The sequence below is a fragment of the Talpa occidentalis genome, unplaced genomic scaffold (genome assembly GCF_014898055.3).
Source record: "Talpa occidentalis isolate TD23 unplaced genomic scaffold, MPIMG_talOcc4v2.1 talOcc4.64, whole genome shotgun sequence".
NCBI lineage: Eukaryota > Metazoa > Chordata > Mammalia > Eulipotyphla > Talpidae > Talpa > Talpa occidentalis.
In genome coordinates, this window is record NW_023605017.1 from 1 (window position 1) to 23,118 (window position 23,118).

The window sequence follows — 23,118 nt, forward strand, 5'->3', positions numbered from 1 at the left end:
CTCCCCGGTGGCGCAGTGGTTGAGCGCTGGGTTGCGAAGCTGCCTGTGGCCTCTGCAGCGCCGGTTCGATCCCCAGCTGCTCCCCCGGCCACCGGGCGAGGGTCCCACATGGCGCGCAGACCTCTCCTGCCGCCCGCTGCTCCCCTCAGCAGTGTCCTTCGGTCCTTCTGCCTGCTCTGCTCCCCGCTCTGGCTCTGGTGAATTCTCTCACCCTCCCGTGCTACTGACTGTACCCAGTGCTTGTATAAATAAATAAAAATAAATCTTAAAAAAAAAAAGTATGTTTAAAAAAAAAAAAAAAAAAAAAAAAAAAGTGCTTCCTCACCAATATTTCCCCAAATTTTCTTCTTACGTATTTTTGGGTTTTGTTTCTAAATTTACCTCTTCAGTCAGGAGATTTGTCTTGTAAATGACAAGAGGTGAGGTTTATGTTTGTTTTCTTCCAGATGAAGCAAGAGTTTACCAGGCCACCGTTTTTTTGTTGAGTAAAATATCCTTTTCCTCACTGAACTAAAAGGTCACTTTGACTAAAAGTTGAATTCACTATATCTTAAATTGTTTTCTGGACTCCTTTCTGTTCTCCTGATATATTTCTCTTCATTTACCAATATTATACTGTTGAATAACTTCAGAGTAAGTGTGAATGTTTCTATGTCAACTATCTCATTCTTCTTTTAAAATTTTCTTGGTGAACTCTAATTTTTTTTACTTTATTTAAATTGATCAAGAAATACTTTTTTGTTTACTCCAGATTTTTGCCTATTTTCTAGTGCAGCATGTAAAAACAAATCCTATAGTTTCAAACCTGCTGTGGATAACTTACACGTGGCTACATAATTTCTGAATCCTTACGGTACATGCTCACTTTAAAAAATGTGTTCATCAACAAATGTTGGCGAGGTTGTGGAGAAAAAGGAACTCTCCTGCACTGTTGGTGGGAGTGCAAACTGATCCAACCACTATGGAGAGCTGTGTGGAGATTTCTTGACCTACTAAACATAGAGCTTCCATATGATCCAGCAATTCCACTCCTAGGTATTTACCCAAAGGACACAGAAACATCAATTCCAAAGAGCACCTGCACACCTATGTTTATAGCAGCACTGTTTACAATAGCTAAGCTTTGGAAACAGCCCAAATACCCAAAAATAGATGACTGGATCAAGAAGATGTGGTACATATATACCATGGAATATTACTCAGCATTCAAAAAAGATAAACACATGCAATTTGCAGCAACATGGATGGCACTGGAAGGGATCATGCTCAGTGAAATAAGCCAGAAAGAAAAAGAAAAATACTGGATGGTCTCACTCATAGCAGGAATCTAGAAAACTTAAATAAGGGACCAGGAAAATGAATAACTATAAGAAAGTAAAATCAAAATCAACAAAAAACTATGAACCAGAGACACTTTTTGGGGGTGGGGGCGGGAGGGGAGGGATTGGGGTCAGAATGGGGGGGTTGCAATTGTATGGGGAATATAAAAATAAAATTTATTATAAAAAAAAAATGTGTTCCTATTGACTCAGCATAGGAATCTGCTTTACGTCCTAGAGAATGTAACATAAAACTATGCAATATTGGTTTCGCTTATTACCTTAGTACAAGGATATTTGTATAATTTTTTTCTCTTTACAAAGCATCTTCAACTAATTATCTCATTGAATCTTTACTGCACATCTGGAGATTAGTCTTATTACAATGCTTTTTAGATTGCAAATGACACTGCTAAGACCTTAAGCAAATTATTTAACATCTTTAGCTCCAGTCACTTATTGATGAAATTAGGAATGATGATTCTTAGAGGTTGTGTAAACATTTAATGAGATGCACAGTTCCATAATTACACGAGGTCCAGCCAAGTGACTGACTAGACAAAGTGCTCAATACATTGTAGAGACTGTTTTATTTGAATTATTTCCCCAAATCATACACTTCGCAAGTGATAGGTTTATAGAACATAACATTTCCAACTCTAAATTCTGTGCTCTTTTCATTCCACTGTTCTTTTCTTTGACCCCTAAAGTAGATATTTATTAAATGATATAAAAATAAAAAATAAAATTAGAGTTTTAAAGGTTCTCCAATACACTTATGAATAGTGAGGACATATAAAGATAATTTCAGTGCCTTTTGACTCACCTCTTTTACAACATGTTACATTTTGACTGCTTCCTTCTATTTCTGTCCTTCTTGGGTGAAACTTAATTTAAAAATGCATACTGACCCTATCTGAGCTCTTTATTTTTTCTTTTTTAAAATTTATTTATTTATATATATTTTACATCATGAACAACATTTGCTTCCCCCTCTCCCCACCACCCCTGTGCAGGTGTAGTCCCCAGAGAATTTCTTCCACCAATTCACCCATGCATCATCACCCACCTGATCTCTTTAAAAAGATTTTACCTGACAGGAGATGGGGTCGGTGCCCGCACATGTCTGACCGGAGAAGGGGAGTGTCTTATTGGCGATGGAGACTGCTGTCGAGCCAACTGTGTCTTGGCTGGAATGGATGGTGGGGTTGGAGACCTTGACTTTGGTTTAGGAAGCATCCTGGGAGGTGTTTTATGTGGCAGCTGTTGCCCAGTGGTTTCATCTATGACCATCTCAACTGTTGCAATTGATCTGGCATCAAAGTGGGCTTCAATCTTCTGTAAAAGATGAAAATAAAATCTAGGGTGAGGAAGAATGGTTGGCAAAGCAACAATCTAAAAAGTTAAAAAACTAACAGTAAATGGGCCTCCCCAGTGGCGCAGCGGTTGAGTGCTGGGTTGCGAAGCTGCCCGCAGCCTCTGCAGTGCCGGTTCGATCCCTGGCTGCTCTCTGGCCACTGGAGGAGGGTCCCACATGGCGCACAGACCTCTCCTGCCGCCCGCACTTCGGTCCCTCTGCCTGCTCTGCTCCCTGCTCTGGCTCTGGTGGCTCTGGTGAATTCTTTCACCCTCCCGCGCTTCTGACTGTACCCAGTGCTTGTATAAATAAATAAATAAATAAAAATAAATCTTTAAAAAAAAAAACTAACAGTAAAGAAAAAATACCTTTTCAATTCGGGTCTGTCGTGTTTCTGAAATCTGAGCAGTCGAAACTATTGTCTTTGTCTTTTTAGCGGGTACTACTTCTTCACCTATAGGAGGGGGAAAATAAATATTTAGTTGGGGGCAAACTGTATCATTTTTAAAGGGATTGTGCCAATTATGATAACACAGTTAATCCAATTTTCTAGGTGTCTCAATGGAAGAACATGCAGAATGTTTGGGACATTGTATGAACATAAATCAGTTTTAAAAGTTGAAAAGCTGAAAATATTCATTATTAGATAAAAATTTATTTAGAATAATTTTAAAATTGCATTATTTGCCAGTAATTGAAAACATAAATGACTTGATGGCAATATTTTCTCACTTATATTGGGGTTAATAAATAACCACATACTGCTTCAATGATTCTCAGCTCCAGCTTAGAAACCCAGTGACTTTTCTTTTCATGGATGTTAAAAAGCCAGCTTTGGTTTCAGCTCACACCATCAGCAGGACCTTGGAGTGGAGGTAGGGGCATCCCTGGCCCATTTCATCTTAAATCATCCCTCCCCCCTTTTTTATCTGTTCTTCAACCTCTAGTACATACCTTGAACCAGCAATTCAGCAGTCGAAGTAGCTCTTCCAACGCTATTGGTGGCATTTACTGAATAGGTCCCAGAGTCTTCAGGGTATGCTTCTGAAATCAGTAAGCTGTAGAGGTCGCCTTCTTGTGAAATTTGAAAATCAAGGGAGCTCTGGATTTCGGCTCCGTCCCGGTAGAACTTCACCACAGGTGTAGGGATTCCAGTCACTCTGACTTGGAGTCTCACTTGGCTTCCTTGTCTCACAGTCATGCTCTGCAGTCGTTGAACAAAGTTGGGTGGCGCTGTCTCGGCTGCAGGGAGAAGAGATGAAAATCAGGCCTGCCAGCCAGGGTACTCCCAACAGGCTATTTTTAAACAATCACAGCTCCAGTCCCAAAAACAGGTGGTGAGGACTCACTGAACCAAGTCTCCTTGACTGTCCTTGAGCCCAGCTTATCCAGCAGATGACAGCAGAAAGTGGAGCCAGGAGGTGGCAGAAGGCAATCCTGCCACCTTCAATTGCTTTATTTTGTTTAGCAGTTCTAGGAGACCAGGTTTTTTGGTAAAGAAAAAGCCTAGGTCTTGTTATAAAACTTCTAGAGAATCTTTCTGGTATTTCCTCCCAATCTTATATCTAGCACAATATTAACATGTTAAGACAACTTTACATATTTCTGTAAGTTGCATAAAAAAGAACAGCAAAGGTTGGTTTGATAGACACAACTATGAGGTACAGAACCATCTAATGTCAATTTAATTTAAAATTACCCTGAGATAGTTTTCAATTTGACCAGGATTCAAATAACCCAAATATTTACTTGCATTTAAAATATTAATCCACATAATGACAAGGTTTAATGTGAGTTATGCCACAGAAGGGATTTTACGGTGAATGATGTTGAAAGAAAATTTTTATAGGATATGAAGGGTGAAAGGGATTAATTTTGATTTTTGTGTGTGTGTAATAAACAGCAGATGCTACCGAGCTTGTGCATTTTCCATTTCTGAATTTTCTGAACTGATGTTAAACTTCATACCTGAGGTTACCTGATGTGCCTTCTGTTTAGGTCAACTGCAGTCCTATAATTGAACAGTGCTGAAGAAATAGCTTACTGAATAAATGTATGTAACACTAAGAAGGCAATGAAAAATATTGTTGTGTAATGTGTAAAGTAATACAATGTGCATTACCAATGTTTTGTGTTTTACTGTGCAGAAATGAATGGAGAAAAGTGACATGTCATGAAGCTGGTGATAATTTTTCTGGGGAAACTGTGCCATGATTTTGAATCAAAAAGAAGCATTTGCCTTCTTTTATGCATATTTGCTGTGTATATACAGTTAGAAATGGAAAGCAAAGCACAAATCATTAAACATTATATTAAGAACAGTATTTCTTAAATGGGTAGTTTTTAAAAGGACCACCTGCATCAGAATCATCTAGATGTTTATTAAAAATGTGAATTTCCAGAGATCTCTCTCCTTACTTAGTAGGCTTACAAACAAGGTATGAATTTTTTCTACTTATTCAAAAATATGATTTAAATCATTTCTTTAGTATACTTTTGAGTGTTAATAAGTGTACAGAGGAACTGATTCTCAGTCCCTTTTGTGTTGCATTTTGAAAGTTAAATTAAATTCCATAAAACAAAGTACTATGCTATCAATTCAGCCTCCAGTGGGCTATTCTCTTCCTCACAGCTACAACAACCGTGGCATTTACCGACCCCTCCCCACATACTGGTGATGCCCTGTGTGCAGTGGGGTGCAAGGGATGGACAGCCTCCTCCAACCTACCTGTCACGAGAAGCTCAGCAGTACTAGTCGCTTGTCCAGATCCATTGGTGGCTCTCAGGGAGTATCGTCCACTGTTGGCTTTTGTCACGGCGGGGATCGTCAGTTTAGCGCGGCCATCGCTAAAAGAGATCTGCACGCCGGGCAGAGTGGAAGTAGAAATCACCTGGCCATCCCTAAACCAGCTCACCTCAGGAACTGGGAAACCTGGAAAACAAAAACAACTCAATGTCATGTTTGAATGAGGCAGTGCAAAGTTCTGTCCTGTCTAGTATGTTCATTACCTTGTCCTAACCTGTAAAAGCTATAGTGAAAACCTGCCAGCAACAAGACAAAGTGTGAACGTGCAGATCATAAGGAAGGTCTGTGGGTCCACGTGGAAGCCATCACCTTCATTTTAGAGGGGAGGGAACAGAGGCCAAAAGAGGCTGGCTTATTCTTCCAAGGACCTTCTGTGAGCAGTAGCATACAGAGAACAAGATTTCCATCTTATGCACAAGGCTCTATCTGATGCAATTTAATAGACATCATTATAATCATGAAAGAGATTTATACAAGAAACCAGGAAACTGAAATAAAAGATGGCTACTGTATCTTTCAAACAAGTGAAGAGCAAAGGCAGCAAAGGGCTCTGAAAGTTCTGTTTAACAAGCAATTGCAGGGAAACCACCTTCCTAAACTCTGTTGCGTTTCAAAGGAGCAATTAGGAAAAATGCTAAATGGTGGAGAGCATTTCTTCACAATGCCAAACCTAGTATCTGGAAACATGTGTAATTGGAATTGCAGGTAGAAAAGTCAGATTTGCTTCACCCACCATGGATTGTAGAGCTAAGCACTACATGAGCACGGTTTGATGGTTTCAGTAGATTAAAATTCTGTGTGCTCAGAAGGCATGAGGCAAATTTAGAGCACTGTTTATTTGGCATTTGTCCTACCGGCTGATGATTTTTCTTTTTAAACTGAAGAGGTGCAGATGACCAAGAGAAAGTTTTATTTTATTTTTCTTATAGTAGCCAATCTCCCACTGTGGCCAAGTGAATAGTTTATTTGACTAATTCATGGGTATGAAATATTTTCAGCGGTGTTTTTCTAAGAATTTATTAGCACATAGTGTGATGGAACAAGAAGCTATGAAGAAGCCAGATTCTACTACTCTACAAGGCAATGTTCCCAGTGACACCATATGTGTTTTGCTCAGTTCAGTGGTAACTGGGCATTGCAAGATTTGCACGTAAATTATTTGGAAGTCAGAGTTTATGACACATCTAGAAGGGTTGAAATGGCCTCTCTATGCATATATGACAGAAAATAGTGATTACATGGTACCTGTGTGTAGGGAAGGTAAAAGTGTCAGGCTTTTCTGCCCTCCCGCCATTAGGATAGATGACAGAACCCTGCAGTCTTGAATGCATGCCTGATGGCGGGCACCTGGAGTAGGGTGTGGGCACATGTAGATGGGATTCACCTGGGCTAAGACTGGGCTTTTAAGGGTGGCATCATGGGGACGCCAGCAGGAGCAGAGAAGCTGAGAGCAGAGAAGCAGAGAGAACTCCAGAAAGCCCAGAAAGAGTGAAGATTTGCTGGGGGCCAGGAGGATTCCCAGCCTCCTGACCCCCAGGACCCCTGCCTGCCATGTACCTGGTAAATCCCAATAAAAGCCTGAAAACCCGCACTGGAGAGAGTCTCCAGGACTCTCTCCTCCCTTATCCCGTCTGCATGGGATCATAGAAAACCTGCTCCGTGGCCATTCCTGCGCTTACACTGTGCAATCTAAAATAAAGTACTACCCAGTTATGAATAGGATTGGTACATAAAAGAGAAAGGAAAAGTAAATCTTACTTTATATCTATATTATAAGCCATAAAATTAAAAAAAGGCACTGTACCATGCAGATTCATCAAGTATGATTTTCATTTCACCCATATACTCTTATATGACCAGTTATGATTCCATGAACAGTTATGATAACACAGAAGAGAATATTAAATAATTTTAGGACTATTTATAATATTGTATATTATTCCCATCTTTTTCACAAAAGGATAGGCCCCAGAAAACATTCATTTTTCCGGAACTGTCCCTGAACTGAGTTATAAAGGGAAAAAAGAAATAACTTACTTTAAAATAAAATTCTAAAAAAATAAAATTCTAAGGCCAATACTTATTTCTCTTTAATCCTCAGACCAGAAGGGCCTATCTTATTTGTGGTCATTTCAGAATGATTGGAACATCTTCTAATTTACTAGAGTTAATAAATATTAAAAATAAAAGATTAAAAAATTAGGAGTTAGCTTTTAGTTAATTTTCAGTGAAAAGTTCTGCTTCTGAGGAAAGTCAATTGTATCACTGTTTCCCATATAAAACAATGGAGGCAGGTCACCTGCCCAGCAGCTCTATGGCCGGGCTTGGGCTTAAATCCTGGGCTTCCAGTCTGGCTCTGCAGATGAACCCAAGTGTGGGATAAACAAATATGGCCCTACTTAGCAGCTGGATTCTGACAGGAATTTTAATTCAATGCAAATATATTGCTATGCATAATTATGAATATGAATAAAACATTTCCACACCATTATAGTGTCAGATTTTGTCAGCACTTTGTGAGCAGTACACCTTTATAACGACCCTTCCATAGAGTTGGACCAATTTTACAAAGGAAAAGCAGGGCTTAAGAGCATGCCACCAAGCCCTAGAGCAAAGTCAGCCTGCTGGAGGGGAGATGAAGAAAGCAGAGGAAAGTGTGCAGGTGGAAGCTTACCACTAACGTGAGCCTCAAAGGTTGCGGTACTACCCTCCAGTACCACAACACTTTGTAACGGCTGCTTAAACGTCGGTGCTTGAGTTGTCATCTTTTCAGGCACTCTGAAAAGGAAGAGAAATCAGTTAGCATGTTATAGCTCAGGGCAATGCTGGAGCTACTTTGTAAGTGACAGAGACACCCAGTTTCTACACAGCTTGCTCTGCAAGTCGCCTGTGGGCATAGGCGATGTTCAGGCCTTCTCCTCTGAGGCTTGAATCTGACCAGTTGGCATCTGAGTTGCCTTGAAGCCCAATATATTAACAAATTTAAATGAAAATGTAAAAAAGAATAGACAAGCCGAGCAAGGAATGCACCCTAGTGGTCAAAGAATGAAACCCAGTCTTACCAAAAGGGAAATCTGGGGATTGTGGGGGGTGGGGTGGGGTGGTGAAAATAATAAACAATGTGTTAAAAGTGTAAAATGAGTTTCTGCACACCAGTTCAATGTTTGAGAGACAATTATTGTAATTATTTCTTTCCTCCACATATTTTTTACCCACTGTATATTTATAAAGTTAACATAGATTTAGATATTACTTTAAATAATCAGGTGATCGTTTCAAATAATGACTAAATTAAAAAAATTGAATTTTGAAATTCCTTCCTTTAAAAGTTTTGGCAAACCTTGTCAAATATGCAAACTTTTTGTAGATAGCATGCAGTGCTTTGTTATTTCTCAATATTTCTTCATATTGTAATTGCTCAATAAATAAATGTTGCTACTGCTAAAGTGGATATTCAGGAAAACTCAAGTGTATATGGGTAGTCAAATTTTTATTGCACTGAAAGAAAAACACTGATTTGAAATCTTAATAAGGAAAAAATATGCAAATGGTAAAATAAAATTGGAAGATTGGTGTAAAATGTAGATGAAAAGAGCTATGCTTTATATATAACATAAACATTCAAAATCAAAGAAATGAATAAGAAATTTTCAGTCAAGTGCCTTTTTTTAAGTAGAAGAAAGTCATTTGTCTATCAGAGAGATGATGTGAACAATATTTTGATGCATAAAAACCTTGTAATTCTGTGTGACTTTTCCCCTATTTTGAAATAAAAAGCAGATTTTCAACTGCTAATTGCTTCACACTATTTTTCATAGTTTTTTTGATAACTAAAATTTTATGGAGCAATAATTTTCCTAATGATAATTCTGTGCCTTATTGTAAATTTCTGCTTAGTTACATAGGAAATTAAACTAAAATTCTCTGAAATAATAAAATTTGTGTTTGGAAAATTCAGATGATATCCAAAAGTTATTATGAAACTTTTGTCAAGAGTTTCTAATTATTGTAGCATATTATCTATTAGTATCTAACTTTTTCTATTTGCAAGCTAGTGCATCTTCTAAAAAAAGCCATAGTCTTAAACTCTACTTATGTATTATATATCTATGTATTTAGCAGTATGTAAAAGTTAGTAATTTAATTCTAGGAAGATGGAAATCAAAGTGTATTTAGAAAAAAAGTCTCTAATATATTATTTCTTACTCTTCTTAGCATCAACATTTAGCTGAAATTATATAATTTGATTATGAGTTGAATTAAAATATATCATAATAAGATTCTGAATATTTTAAGAGATAATTACACAGCTTAACCCCAAATTTCTAAATATATTGTCTGGCCTAAATTGTTTTTAATTCCTATCATCTACATACATTTTGGTGTTTTAGCACTTGCTCTTTAGAGGCCTTTGTCAAACTAGGGCTGATGGTATGCAGCTAAAATGTCATGCCCCCAAAATAAACTCGCCAATGTTGACTGACAGCAGGCAAGTGTTCTGTCACTGTCTTGCAACTGATACCTCAGCAGTTGATTCCCTTAAAAAGTCATCAGGGTGTAGCTGATACCACATGCATTTTATCAGAGCTATTCTTGGTGTGTCTCACTTTATCACTGAGTACTATAACCTTGAACATTCTCAACAGACAAAACGAGCCTATTACAAAAAAGCAAACATTTCTGTGATCCTTGCAAACCTTAACTTGAACACATTTAGAATATTAGGTGCATTTAAACAATTTGAATCATTGACCATGCTGTTATGCAAAAGCATTAAACCTTTTAGAGGAAAATGTTCACATATTTTTAAAATGGATCTTAACAAGCTGATTCAGAGAGTAGATCACCAGTGAGAAGTAGTTAGACCAACACTTTGTATAGGCATTTGTCATTCAAAGATAGTCAGGAGCTAGAAATGAGTAAGAAAGGGACTCTACTATTAAAAACCAAAAAAGATGCTACTCACCTGATTTCTCACGAGTGCCCGAAAAGGATGGGACTAAGCCCAAGGTTGCTTTTGAAACGACGTCCTATAGCGAGTTGGTTTTTTCGACCATCTCAACATGAATCAGTGAGCCTCTAATCTTAAAAACAAAACTACACAGTTAAGACTGTGTAGTTTTGCTTTTCTATGCAATCCCTACACCCGAGGCGAGGCTGGGAATGCACGACTGCTCAAGAGCCAGCGTCAGGCCCCTGCCTTTATATTCCCCAGATCTGCTGACAGGCCACATCCTCCTGCAGGGCTCCCTGTGATTGGCTCTCTTCGGGAAGCATGATGGGAGAGGGACCTATTTGGTAGTGTCACATACCACCTGTTCCTCTGATTGGCAGTACTAAATTTAGCACCTCAAAGGAGGCTTCACCAAAGAAATAGAGCCGTGTTTAAAGAATAACTGTGTTGATGTTCAGGGAAGAGCCTTAGCTGTCCATTATAAATCTAAAAACACTGTTCTGAAGAGATTATGTGACAATAGAAGATGCTCATGGGCGGTCATACAAAGTAGCCTTCAACCTGAGGACTCTGTACTGTGAGTCAATCTCTGTTCCTGTTCCCTTCCCCCATAAAATCAACCAAATGGACCTGTCAATCATGACAACAGATGAGGGAATTTATCTCAAACACAAAACTTTACCTTGTTTGATGAATCAGTGATTATAAACCTTAGCAGTGAAGAGAGCTCATGTGTACTATATACTTTCTCCAGAATCTACCTGCACTTGGGGAGAGTTAAGCCAAGTGTTCATAAACTAAGTGTTCCTATGGCCCTGAAATAAATACTGTTGAAAGATGAAATCTGAACTCTGTTTAGATTTAGTCTCTACATTACTATAATTTCACTTTTGTCAGCTTTCATTTTTGTCTGGCATTAATATTAACAAATATCATGTGTTGTGCCTTAAGGAACAGTCAAGTCTTATGCCTAAATCATCCATAAGGTTCTGTTTCCAGGTCTACAGAGGCTGCTCTTCTAATCTCTGGAGTTTGCTGTTACTAATGGGAAGTGGTTAGGAGATGATATAGTAGCTATTTTAGGACTGAATTTAATTTCAAGCAAGAGATATTTCAAATACAAAAGAGCATGTTAAAAGATCTTTATAATGGCTCAGCTAGAGATTTGCAAAACTCTACTTAAAAGGAAGAAAATTGTCTGTTCATAAGGTACAAGATTTTTCTTTAAAAAATAGGCAAAAAAATTAAATTTAAGTTAAATTTATGTGTAATAAAAAAATTTCCTGTTGTGGCAGAACTTGGCCTTGCATTAGAATTTCCAACTACCTAAGTATTCCTATTTTGTGATTAATTATATAAAAATTAATTTATTAATATTTGAGAAAGCTAATATATCCTGGAGAACTCATGTAGCACAGTTACATAGACAAGATGATAGCATGCATTTATTTAAACACTTTTCTTCTTTACTCAATCAGTGATATCGGATGTGTGGCATCATTTTACCCCCACAAACTCTATCTCCCATAATCATTTTTGATTGCTTTATTCAGAAGTAAATAATTTCATGCTATATATGTTAAAAGTTATTTCCTATTAAATGAAATCCATGTTACAGGCAACCTGCCAATCATAAGTCAAAAGAAGACTAGCTGTGTGTGATCTTTTTGATTTGGAGTGTTCTCCTATTCGCTATCTATGTTTTTCAGATTCATTAAACCTAATGTAAAAACTGTTTTGTTACATTTGTTGGAATCAAAACGAAGCCACTTTAATTCTTATGGAAATCAGAGGGAATGAGTGAATAGAATCTTGCAACTTCTGTAACTTGACCTGGTACAATACAGAGAGCTCAAGTGCCAGGAAAATGGACAATAAATACATTATAATGTCAAGAGTCTATCCATCAAGTTTGCCTACTAGTCACTCACTATTCTTATACATTTTCATACTTTGCCATGCTGTCAATATCCTTGCCTTTTGGCATTTACTTTCTTATATGACATTCAGAATGGAAAGAAGGAAGGAAATAACTAAAATGCTAATTAGAAAGAGGTCAACTTATTAGATTAATGAGCTGTACTTCATTTCATGGTAAGCTGTAGTTTTAAGACTGTGCCATAGTTGAAATAGACTAAGCTAGTCCAGTGGAAACTGAAGACTACTCAGAACTATGGAGTTTGCTGTGCAGTAAGATCTCAATTTTCTATCCTAAAAATGGGGAGGAGCCCCACAGATAATCCCAAACAGCTGATAATTCAAATATAATGCCTACTTAGTTCTGGAATGCCTAGCATGATTCTTTTTATGAGCATTATAGTCAAGGCAATTTAATGAATACTAAACATATGCTTAATGTTGTACACTGTGCTAAATTATTATGATTTTGGATCCTCTCATTGCTAACGTATCAACAATTGTCTATTGAGTGCCTTTATGCCAGACATTGTCCTAGAAGACAGCTATAAGTGGTGACCAAGAAGACAATTATGTTGCCCGCACTCTCAGGGATCATGGTTCACATAAATGTCTCATCAAGTCTCAGGAATCTATGACTGAGAATTAAACAAAATCCAAATCAGGCAATAACTATCTACACAGTTGGTGACATCAGACTTTGCTTGTCCGCCATAGAACCATTCACTAAGGAAGTACCTACTAGGGGTTATGTGAAAAATGAGTATAGTTTTTCAGGCTTTCTGAGAGAAAAGAATATCATTAATATCTCTGATAAATGTATAAATATTTTTGTGTGTATTCATACTATGTTAAGCAGTTCGGTCACTGAGATTTGGCAAAGCATACAATAGACAGAACTCTCTGCCCTCAAGGAGTTTGCATTTTAGTAATAATCTAGTAATATAATATCTATAAAGTCCCTTCCATTCATAAAGTACTTTAAAGCTCAAATATAGACTCATGATTGAGTTATTTTTACATGAGGAAGTTGAATAGCAAATTCAGGAAGTAGGGGGGGAAGAAGGGAGATTGTGCTAACCAAAATGACCCTTTCTAATGATTATCGTCTGTGTTTCTTGAGTTATAAAGACAGGCAAAGCTACACTGCAGACGTCAACAGCAGGAAAGTGTTGCTAAAAATTCAAGAGGAGACTTTCCTTTGCTCTATTTTTATTCCCTCTGGTTATAATCATTTTACTAAAATGAGATTAATTGATTTTTATAATTATTTACAGGTGTATTAACATAAAAAATTTAATGTTCCATTAAAAGGTAAAAATTATTATTTTAGACTAGTATGAAACTTCTGCCAAAGTAGGAAAGATCAAAAAGTTAGTCTTGAATTTCTCTGTGGAATTGACTCCGGGGGCGTGAGGAATTTCCTCCTGTGCTATATGGGCTCAGGCATTTCGCTTGAGCCTCTGAGACTCAGATTTGTCTGTTTAAACTGGGGATTGAAATAGCCACTTCAAAGGGCTATTGAGAAGATTAAGTGACAGTATGAATGTGACAGTGCCCAGGACAGCGAGAACCTGACATATAGTGGGCATTTCATTTGTTTGCTGTTGCCACACATAACACAAAAGAAAATTCATTTCTATGCTTAGTAATATTGAGTTGGTCATTTATCTAAATACCTGCATGGATATTCAGGATAGTGTTTGCTAAGATAACTTAGAAAAGACCAAAAGTAGCTCATGGAAACATATGTCTTGTCCATCCCCAAGGGACTTCAGAAACTGACATATTTATAAAAGGAATTAAAGCAAAACCCAAGAACAACTGGAATTTTAAAGAAGAAATAAGCTGGGATTCTGGAGGCCTGGGACAGGAAACAATAAACCAGATCATACCCAACCCTCAGATAACGAACCCTAGAGGTGATCTTGTCAAATGATAAGCTTTATACAAGCCCAAGGAAGACTGTCAGGCGCACTTTATCTCCAGTAACCCACAGCATGTGCAGGACCTATGGATTAGGGGTTCTTTAGGGAGAAAAATGTGTTTAGGAACTGAAAAAAATATGAGGTTTTTTTGATACATAAAAAGGAATCTGCAAAAATAAATACGATGTTTATCAAATGTCTTAAGAAGACATGTCAATTAATCAATTGAATTTGTAATGGGTATATTTTAAAAGGCCTGATATGTTAAGGGATGAATCCTCTCAGATTAAGAGACTTGTATGGGACAAAAACCTAAAAATGACCCTGAAGGCAGCTCTACTGTCTCAAAAAATAAAGGTATGCTTTGAAATATTTAAAAGACAGTTGGAGCCTTAAATAATAGCCCATGATCATATGGAGTTCTGAAGATTTAGTGTATCCATTGAAGAGATGTAGGCTTTTTTTAATCTCTGTGCTTTATCCCATGTATTTACAATAACTAGTCAAATAATTATCCTCCCACCATCTCTTTACTTAATTATATAGTATCCTTTTGCAGCAAACACCGACAATGAAAGCAAAATGTGGGGTCCTCTAATCTCCCCTCCCTCTACTACTCATCTCTTCCTACTCAATTCTGTGCACCTGGAAAGATAATCCCTAGAGGGGACCTCGGATCCCTCCTTGCTCAGCTGTAGTTTGGTCATGACTTTCTTCTATCAGGGACCTCTTTCCTACAGGTACTCTATTTGGGTTCTGGTAACTGCTCCTTTCCCAAGTTTATAGTGAAGGCTTTGTACTGTTGCTACTCCCAGGGCTCTTTGTGATCCCCTGATCCCCTGTTAGTGTTCATTAACCTGTTTATGAACACATTGTAATTATCTCTCTGCTAAACTCTCTTTAATTATGCCATTGCATGTGCTTCATGACCTGTCACCTGACCCATCTGTAGAGACAGAAACAATCTCTCTCTCTCTTCCCGCCCCCACAGCCTAAGCATTTATCTTTATTGTTAGATATTTATTTAAATTTAATATTCTTTTTCCTCATCTTCTTCCCTACATGCAGCACATGTATTTTTGATGTGAAGTTCATACTTGTGTTATTTTCTTCCTCTTCTTCCTATTCCTCCTTTCTTTCCTTCTCTTTTTTTAAAGATTTTTTATTTATTTGTACAAGAACTGGGGTATAGGCCAGAGGTACAGGGAGTGAGAGAATTCACCAAAGACAGAGCGGGGAGCAGAACAGGTAGACGGACCAAAGACACTACTGAGGGGAGCAGCGGGCGAGACAGGAGATGTCTGCTATGCCAAGTGGGTTTCTCCCTGGCCTGCTGGGAATCAAACCCACTCTGCAGAGGCTTCAGACAGCTTTATAGCATGGCGCTCAACCCACTGCACCACCTGGGAGGCCCCCTTACTTTCCTTCTTAAGTGATTTTTGAGTGTCACCAAGAACTATAGGGAAATACAGAAAATATAACATCTTCACTTAGCTGGAAAGGCAAAGTTGCTGTGAGCAATGCAAGGAGAGATGATGAAAAGTAAGAGCCAAATGTTTGCTCGAGATATTAAGTGCTCAGGAATCCAGAAAAGCAGGAAAGCAGTGCTGGGTGAAACAAAAGTAGAATTCTTCATGGTAAGGATTACTTGGGCTGGGTATTTTCATGTCAGTTCAGAAAAGAATTGAGGCATTTCATCAAAAGCACATAAAATATGATAAAAGAGGCCTGTATATCTGTAAAGGTATGAACTTATACCCCTAAATCACATATAGTGTCATAAACCGACATTATGTTGATAAGAACAACACAATTTAAAAAAGAATATGTGTCCGAAAGACTTAATAAGAAACATAGTAGAAAACTAAAACCATGTCAAAGTACAATATAAATTCACAAACCAAGAACAACATCACTTATGAAAACTTTCATAATCTGAAATGGTATAAGGGGAAGAAGCAATTACCATTAATTTATATAGAAAAACTTTTGAGCATTCCCTGACCCCAAAGATAAGCTACCAAATCATACCAACTACACATAAAATCTAAGGTGATATTAACATATAATAAAGTAGGAATGATAAGATAGTAGTTTCCAGAAAAGGCAGTTGGTGGTGATACTTGCTGTTCAGGCTGCTCTCTGCTCTCACGGTGCTGCAAAACCAACCCTGACTACTATTTTTGCTATTTGATTTTTATTGTAAAAGTGCAAATGCTCTTCAGATTCCTTTAGATTAGTGAAGACAGGGACTAATGTAAATGTTTCTTGAAGTGAAGTGATATAATGTGAACTTTCAGAAGCCAGGAATACCTATATTTGCTTGAGTGGCTCTTCAGGTTTGAGAGTGAACTTCCCTGAAATTGAAAAAAATGGGGTCATAATTCTTCACACAGGGGAAGCATATCAGTTCTTTGAGGGGTGGGACAATTTTTCCAACACTGAATTAAAAAAAAAAAAAAACACTTAGGCACAACTTGACTGTGGGGATACTGAGTGATATATAGTATGCAAAGTCCTATGACAGGTGGAATCACCAAATTTATATGTTGATAGTTGGTGTGGAAGTTTTCAACAAAAGCCAGAGTCATAAAACTAAATGACAGCTCACTAAATTCAACTGATTGAAAGGTAAGGAAATACAGTATAAAAAATAAAAATGGGGCCTCCCCTAGTGGCGCAGTGGTTGAGCGCTGGGCTGCGAGGCTGCCCGTAGCCTCTGCAGCGCTGGTTCATTCCCAGGCCATTGGCGAGGGTCCCACAAAAATAAATAAATAAATAAAATAAAATAAAAATGGGACTAGGGCTCCAGCCACTGGTCCATGGATAGGATTTATAACATCCCACTGACCTTTGCTAACTATCACCTCTCTCAGACTTTCCTTTGATAGGAATTGAAACTGAAAACCAGTAGTACTCTGGCTAAACACTTAAAATTTTCTGTGATTGACATTATCTATAAGAGATTTAAACCAAGTTTGTATTCTCTGTTGTAATGTAAAGGTTTCCATTTTTTCACGGGTGCTAACAACAATCACTTACTTATGAAGTAGTTTATATTTTGGTAAATAAATCCACTTCTGGTTTGACAATTACACTCTTAGACTGTAGAATATTGATGTACATTAGTCCTTAGAGACGTTGGATGGAACTTCTCTTTTTAATGTTTAAGAGGCAAGCAAACACCCTGGGAAGGTCAGCATGAAAGGCAGGATTTCTTAGTATCAGAACCCACTGCTACATGAGCAGCCGGAGGAACTAACTCACAGTGTTTTTCACGAGTTCATGACACAAAAGGACTTTGCAGATGAAGGTCCTGTGTCACTGTTAGAACCAGGAAAGCCAAGTCAATTGCATCATACCTCTGTTTCTAAGATTTTTGTTTAAAGACCTTAGGGGATAATATTTGTCAGTGGGTGTGAGCAAGAATTACCACCAGAAAATGATATTCAAGGGATTTGTCAGTTTAACCATTTTCCCCCCTTAATTATGTTTATTGAGGTAACGTTGGTTTACAGCATTGTGTTTGTTTTAGGGGTTTTAGGTTCAAACCTGTACAAATGTATTTTCATACCATTCCAACACTAAAGTACCAATAATCCTCCACCATGCTCCACTCCCTCCTCTGGTTACCTCAGTTTTGTAGTCAGATGTAAAGGTTTGTTATTGGTTTGATGCTGTCTGCCCCTTTCTTATGTCTCTCTACAGTATGGTGACTGTTCTTATCAATTTAAGCATTCTATCTCTAATGTTCTGAGGGTCAGAGGGTTGTGTATACAGTAAAGTTAGTATGGTACAAATTGCTTTCATGCTAGTTCCCTGATATTGAAAGATTTAACATTTGTGGGGTTGACATTATAGTGAATAACACTATAGAGTCATGGCAGTTAATTTGGGTGAAATGAAAATTTGCATCTTACAAAAATAATGCAGCTGTGTACCTAAGAGTCAACTATTAGTAAGTGAACTGGTAGCAGATCAGAAACATATTAGCATGTCACTTTTGTTTTCTATTCACCTTATAGAATCATACTAAATGATGAACAAACCTTGTTATAGGAAATGTAAACTGCAAAAGCTCATGTGTCTGTCAATAGGGAGTATTGGTATTGATACAATAGGCTATTAGGCAGCTTTTAAAAAATAAAATAACGATGAAAGGGAACTTGCCTTGCCAGAAATTATAACTTACTATAAAAGTATAGCAATCAAACTTTAACTTCTGAAGTATGTACAAGTATTGGCACAGCAACATAAAAATAGGTTATTAAATAGATATCTAGAAATAGATCTATGCAAATCTGAGGAATTAATCTATGTTGATTTAATTCGCAATGGTGCCAGTATATTTGGGTATTTATTCAGAAGAGAGCACCTCATACCATGTAAAATAAATCCCAAATAGCTGAAAATCTAAAAGTAAAAAGAACACAATGAAATATGTAACAATAATAGGAAAATACTCATGTAATTTCACAGATGGGAGACACTATCTTAAGATACTCTGTTCTCAAATGGCGAAGCGGGATGCAGTCCCTGCGCCTCCGGTTTCAGGCACACTCTTCTGCGCACCCGGTCTGCCCCGGACGTGGGTGCCTGCTCCCTCTGTGGGCTCAGACTGCTGGTCGGAAGGGGCCTGGTGTGGAATAACTTCCCGGCTGGCCACTGGGTCCTCCAGAAACCTTCTGCCCTTTTCAAGCAGACTTAAGAGATGTCCTGTTTTATAGGGTGTTAGTGACTTTTTTTTCCTGGTCGCTAGGTGGCGCCAGAGATCTCTCCTATTGTCCTTGGGGGCTGTTTTTCGCCTCCCCCCACCCCGTGGGACAGAGAACAGAGCGGGAATGGTAGGGTACACCTCAACAGCTTTGGGGTGCTGTGTCTGCCTTGTGCCCCACCGTCGTGGAGAACCCACGCCCCGAATTTTCGTGCCCCGGGTCTCAGTTCAAAGCCCTCAGGTCCAGGACGCGGGCTGTAGCCCAGTTCAGTGGCGCGGGAATGGCGCCTTTTGCACCCGGCTCCCGTGCCTGGGCGCCTGGTTCCTGCTTACTCAGGGAGGGACCTTCACCTCAGTGAGGACCTCCGTGCGTCTCCCCGCAAGCCTAGGTCGTCTCCCCGCAAGCCTAGGTCGCAGGCGCGGGGACCTGGGCAGCCGCGATCCCGGTCTGCACTTGCTTTTCAAGTGCGCCAGGCGCGCCGCGTTTCCCGCGCAGGCTTACCGGCAGCCCGGGCTGTGTGCGCGTCTCCCGGGGTCTTTGTTCTTCTCTAATGGCGCCCGGAGTCGTTCGCTCACCGCCGCGGCGGATCCTGCAGGGTTCGCCTCAGCTCCCGTTCACGGGTGTGGTGGCTGCAATAGTTCCTTTCCGCTCACAGTCCCGCTTGCTGCGTCGTTTGTTCTTGTTGGTTGTTTTGGTTTGTTGTTTCCTCCTCTCTGCGGGTCGGAGAGTGCCGCCTCTGTGGGCGGGGAGGGGAGCAGGGTTCTGCGCTTCCCTCCCTTCTAGTCCTCTTTTATGGCCACTTTCTTCTTCGGGCAGTTCGCTGGCGTCACCCGTTTATCTTCCGTGTCCCAGTTCTCACTGGGACCTGCCGCTTTTCCTCCCTATTCACTTTTTTTAATGGGAGATCTTACTCGCAGCGTCTCCTCGCCGCCATGTTGCTCCGCCAAATGGAGGCATCACACTCCCAGACTTCAAACTATACTACAAAGCCATAATCATCAAAACTGCATGGTATTGGAACAAGAACAGACATACAGACCAATGGAATCGAATAGAAAATCCAGAAATAAACCCACAGATTTATGGTCAACTAATCTTTGACAAAGGAGCAAAGACTATGCATTGGAGCAAAGAAAGTTTGTTCAATAAATGGTGCTGGGAAAACTGGGTCGCTACATGCAAAAGAATGAAGCTTGACCACTACCTCACACCATACACAAAAATCAACTCAAAATGGATTAAAGAACTAGACATAAGAACTGAAACCATAAAATACATAGAAGGAAATATAGGCGAAACACTACGGGATTTGCACATCAAAGACATCTTTACAGACACATCACCCAAAGCAGTGATAGTGAAGAGAAAGATAAACAGCTGGGACTACATCAAATTAAAGAGCTTCTGCACAGCAAAAGAGACAATAACAAAAACAAAGAGAAACCCCACCAACTGGGAGAACATTTTTGCACCCAACACTAATGATAAAGGACTGATCACAAAAATCTGCAAAGAGCTGATGAGACTCAGCAACAACAAAGAAAATAATCCAGTCAAAAAATGGGCAGAAGAGCTAAAAAGAAACTTCTCTGAAGAGGAAATGAAAATGGCCAACAGACATATGAAAAAATGTTCAACATCACTTGTAATCAGGGAAATGCAAATCAAAACTACCATGAGATACCATCTCACACCAGTGAGAATGGCACATATTAAAAAAACTAGCAACAACAAATGTTGGCGAGGATGTGGAGAAAAAGGAACTCTTGTGCACTGTTGGTGGGAGTGCAAACTGGTCCAACCACTATGGAGAGCTGTGTGGAGATTTCTGGACCTACTAAACATAGAGCTTCCATATGATCCAGCAATTCCACTCCTAGGTATTTACCCAAAGGACACAGAAACATCAATTCCAAAGAGCACCTGCACTCCTATGTTTATAGCAGCACTGTTTACAATAGCTAAGCTTTGGAAACAACCCAAATGCCCAAAAATAGATGACTGGATCAAGAAGATGTGGTACATATATACCATGGAATATTACTCAGCATTCAAAAAAGATAAACACATGCAATTTGCAGCAACATGGATGGCACTGGAAGGGATCATGCTCAGTGAAATAAGCCAAAAAGAAAAAGAAAAATACCGGATGGTCTCACTCATAGCAGGAATCTAGAAAACTTAAATAAGGGACCAGGAAAATGAATATAAGAAAGTGAAAATCAAAATCAACAAAAAAACTATGAACCAGAGACACTTTTTGGGGGGTGGGGGCGGGAGGGGAAGGATTGGGGTCAGAATGGGCGTTTGCAATTGTATGGGGGAATATAAAAATAAAATTTAATATTTAAAAAAAAAAAAAAAAAAAAAAAAAAAAGATACTCTGGAAACTCACATGAAACAAGTAAATGATTTTGGATGGCACAATATACCTTGGTCAAATTAAAGAGGCTGAGGAAAATATTTGCATGCATATGTCAGGTGAGATTCAGATGACAACAAAACAGAGGTCTGAGCATGAAGATGCTTATTGCAGCAGTGCTTGAAGAGGGAAAATTTGGGAAACAACCTGAATGTCAATCAATGAAGAACTGGTTGAATGATTTATGGTATAAACATGACATGAATGTTATCCAGCAATTAAGGATAATGAGTTGCTCCAGAGAGATCATGTCAGCAGGTGAAAAAGCAAATTTCAGGTTGGTATACAATGCATATTGCTTTCAATGACAGCACTCTGTTTATTTCACAGTTCTCACTCACTGTTTTTAGATAGTTTGTTATTTTCTTGATTTTTGCCTGATTCTCACAGTGGGCTGTAATTTCTTTAAATTGCCTAAATCTAATACAATATATAGGTTGGCCTTCACATCCCTGACTTCTAATACAATGTTCTACTAGATAAAAGATGTTAATTTAATATTTATTTAATGAAAATTCATAGTAAACTTTTGGAATGATATAGAATCAACTAAAGAGTAATTTCCTTTAGATAATGGACCTAGCAATCTCAGGGTAAAGATGAAAACTTCATTTCCACCTAAATCTCTATCTGAAGTGTTTGAAATTTCACAATAAGCACATATAATCTTCTTTGAAAAAGACCAAATATTGGGCCTCCCTGGTGGTGCAGGGGGTTGAGACCCAACCTATGAAGCTCACTGCAGCGGCTGCAGCACAAGTTCGTTCCCCAGCCAGGGAGTACCCACATGGCACAGCAGAACTCTCCTGTCTTGCCTGCTGCAGGGGTGTATTTCAGTCAATCTGCCTGTTCTGTTCCCCACTCTGTCTCTGGTGAATCCTCTCACCCATTCACACCTCTGGCCTGTACCCCAGTTCTTGTATGCATAAATAAATAAATCTTTTTTTAAAAAAGACCAAATACTGTGACAGTGTATTAAAAACAATTGTGAAATTAAAATTAAAACTTAAAAAAATCTAGTTAATAAATAAAAAACAATTAACAAAAAATTTTTTCTCCATGAAAGATGCCCTCTTGCACTTGTGTGGGTAAGTGACCAAAGGCTCAAGAAATCTAAATGAGGGAAATCAAATATATGCAAGGGGGAAATGACGGAGAGAGGTCTCTTAAGCTCAAGTGTCAGTCCTGTGATTAGGGTGGAATAAGCATGTATCACTTTAACAAAAAGCAAAAAAATTCAAACATCACAAAAAACAGTTACAGCCATTACCCACCTAAATAAGATATTTGGGACAGGAAACGGAGCATCTGGAAAAATCCTGTACTGTTGGTTCTGTGTCTGTCTACCTTCAACTCAACTTTGCCTTCCCCAAGCCTCTTGGAACCTGCATCTTTCTGGAAACAAACATTCCGCAAATTCAATCTACTCACAGAGCTTCTGCCAAGTCCACGCCTTAGCTGGAACCATGTCCCCTGAAGCACAGGACGTGGCCTCCTGCCCAGCCAAACTGCTCAGAGTCCCTGCAGCCCCGTGCTGCCTTTCCTTGCCTTCTCCCCATTACGACCCCTAGACTTTTACATCTTTAGTCTTTATTCGTGGACAAAGTCTGCTATTCCTTTGAAGGTAAAATTCTTTGGCTATCAGTTTTTGTTCTCCAGACTTTCAGGTCATTCCTCAACATTCCCTGAAGACATCAGCA

General features: G+C 38.8%; 1 protein-coding gene across 1 annotated transcript; it reads right to left on the reverse strand.

Annotated features, from left to right (window-relative positions):
* Nucleotides 1-2,408: 2,408 nt before the first annotated feature.
* On the reverse strand, nucleotides 2,409-22,880 carry LOC119230314 (titin-like). The gene is made up of 6 exons (XM_054688542.1): nucleotides 22,850-22,880; nucleotides 8,157-8,260; nucleotides 5,405-5,608; nucleotides 3,631-3,918; nucleotides 3,045-3,130; nucleotides 2,409-2,657 (listed from the first exon to the last, which is right to left on the reverse strand). The coding sequence occupies exons 2-6, from the start codon at nucleotides 8,245-8,247 to the stop codon at nucleotides 2,409-2,411; spliced, it is 918 nt and encodes a 305-aa protein (XP_054544517.1). The 5' UTR covers nucleotides 8,248-8,260; nucleotides 22,850-22,880.
* Between the last annotated feature and the right edge of the window lie 238 nt (nucleotides 22,881-23,118).

Bases quoted from the DNA above. Each gene is read 5' to 3' on its own strand.
- LOC119230314 (XM_054688542.1), bottom strand. From the start codon at position 8,247: ATGACAACTCAAGCACCGACGTTTAAGCAGCCGTTACAAAGTGTTGTG. The intron at 3,919-5,404 runs GTAGGTTGGAGG...TTCTCCCTGCAG, and splicing joins TGCTGAGCTTCTCGTGACAG to CCGAGACAGCGCCACCCAAC. The intron at 2,658-3,044 runs GTATTTTTTCTT...CATCTTTTACAG, and splicing joins GACAGACCCGAATTGAAAAG to AAGATTGAAGCCCACTTTGA.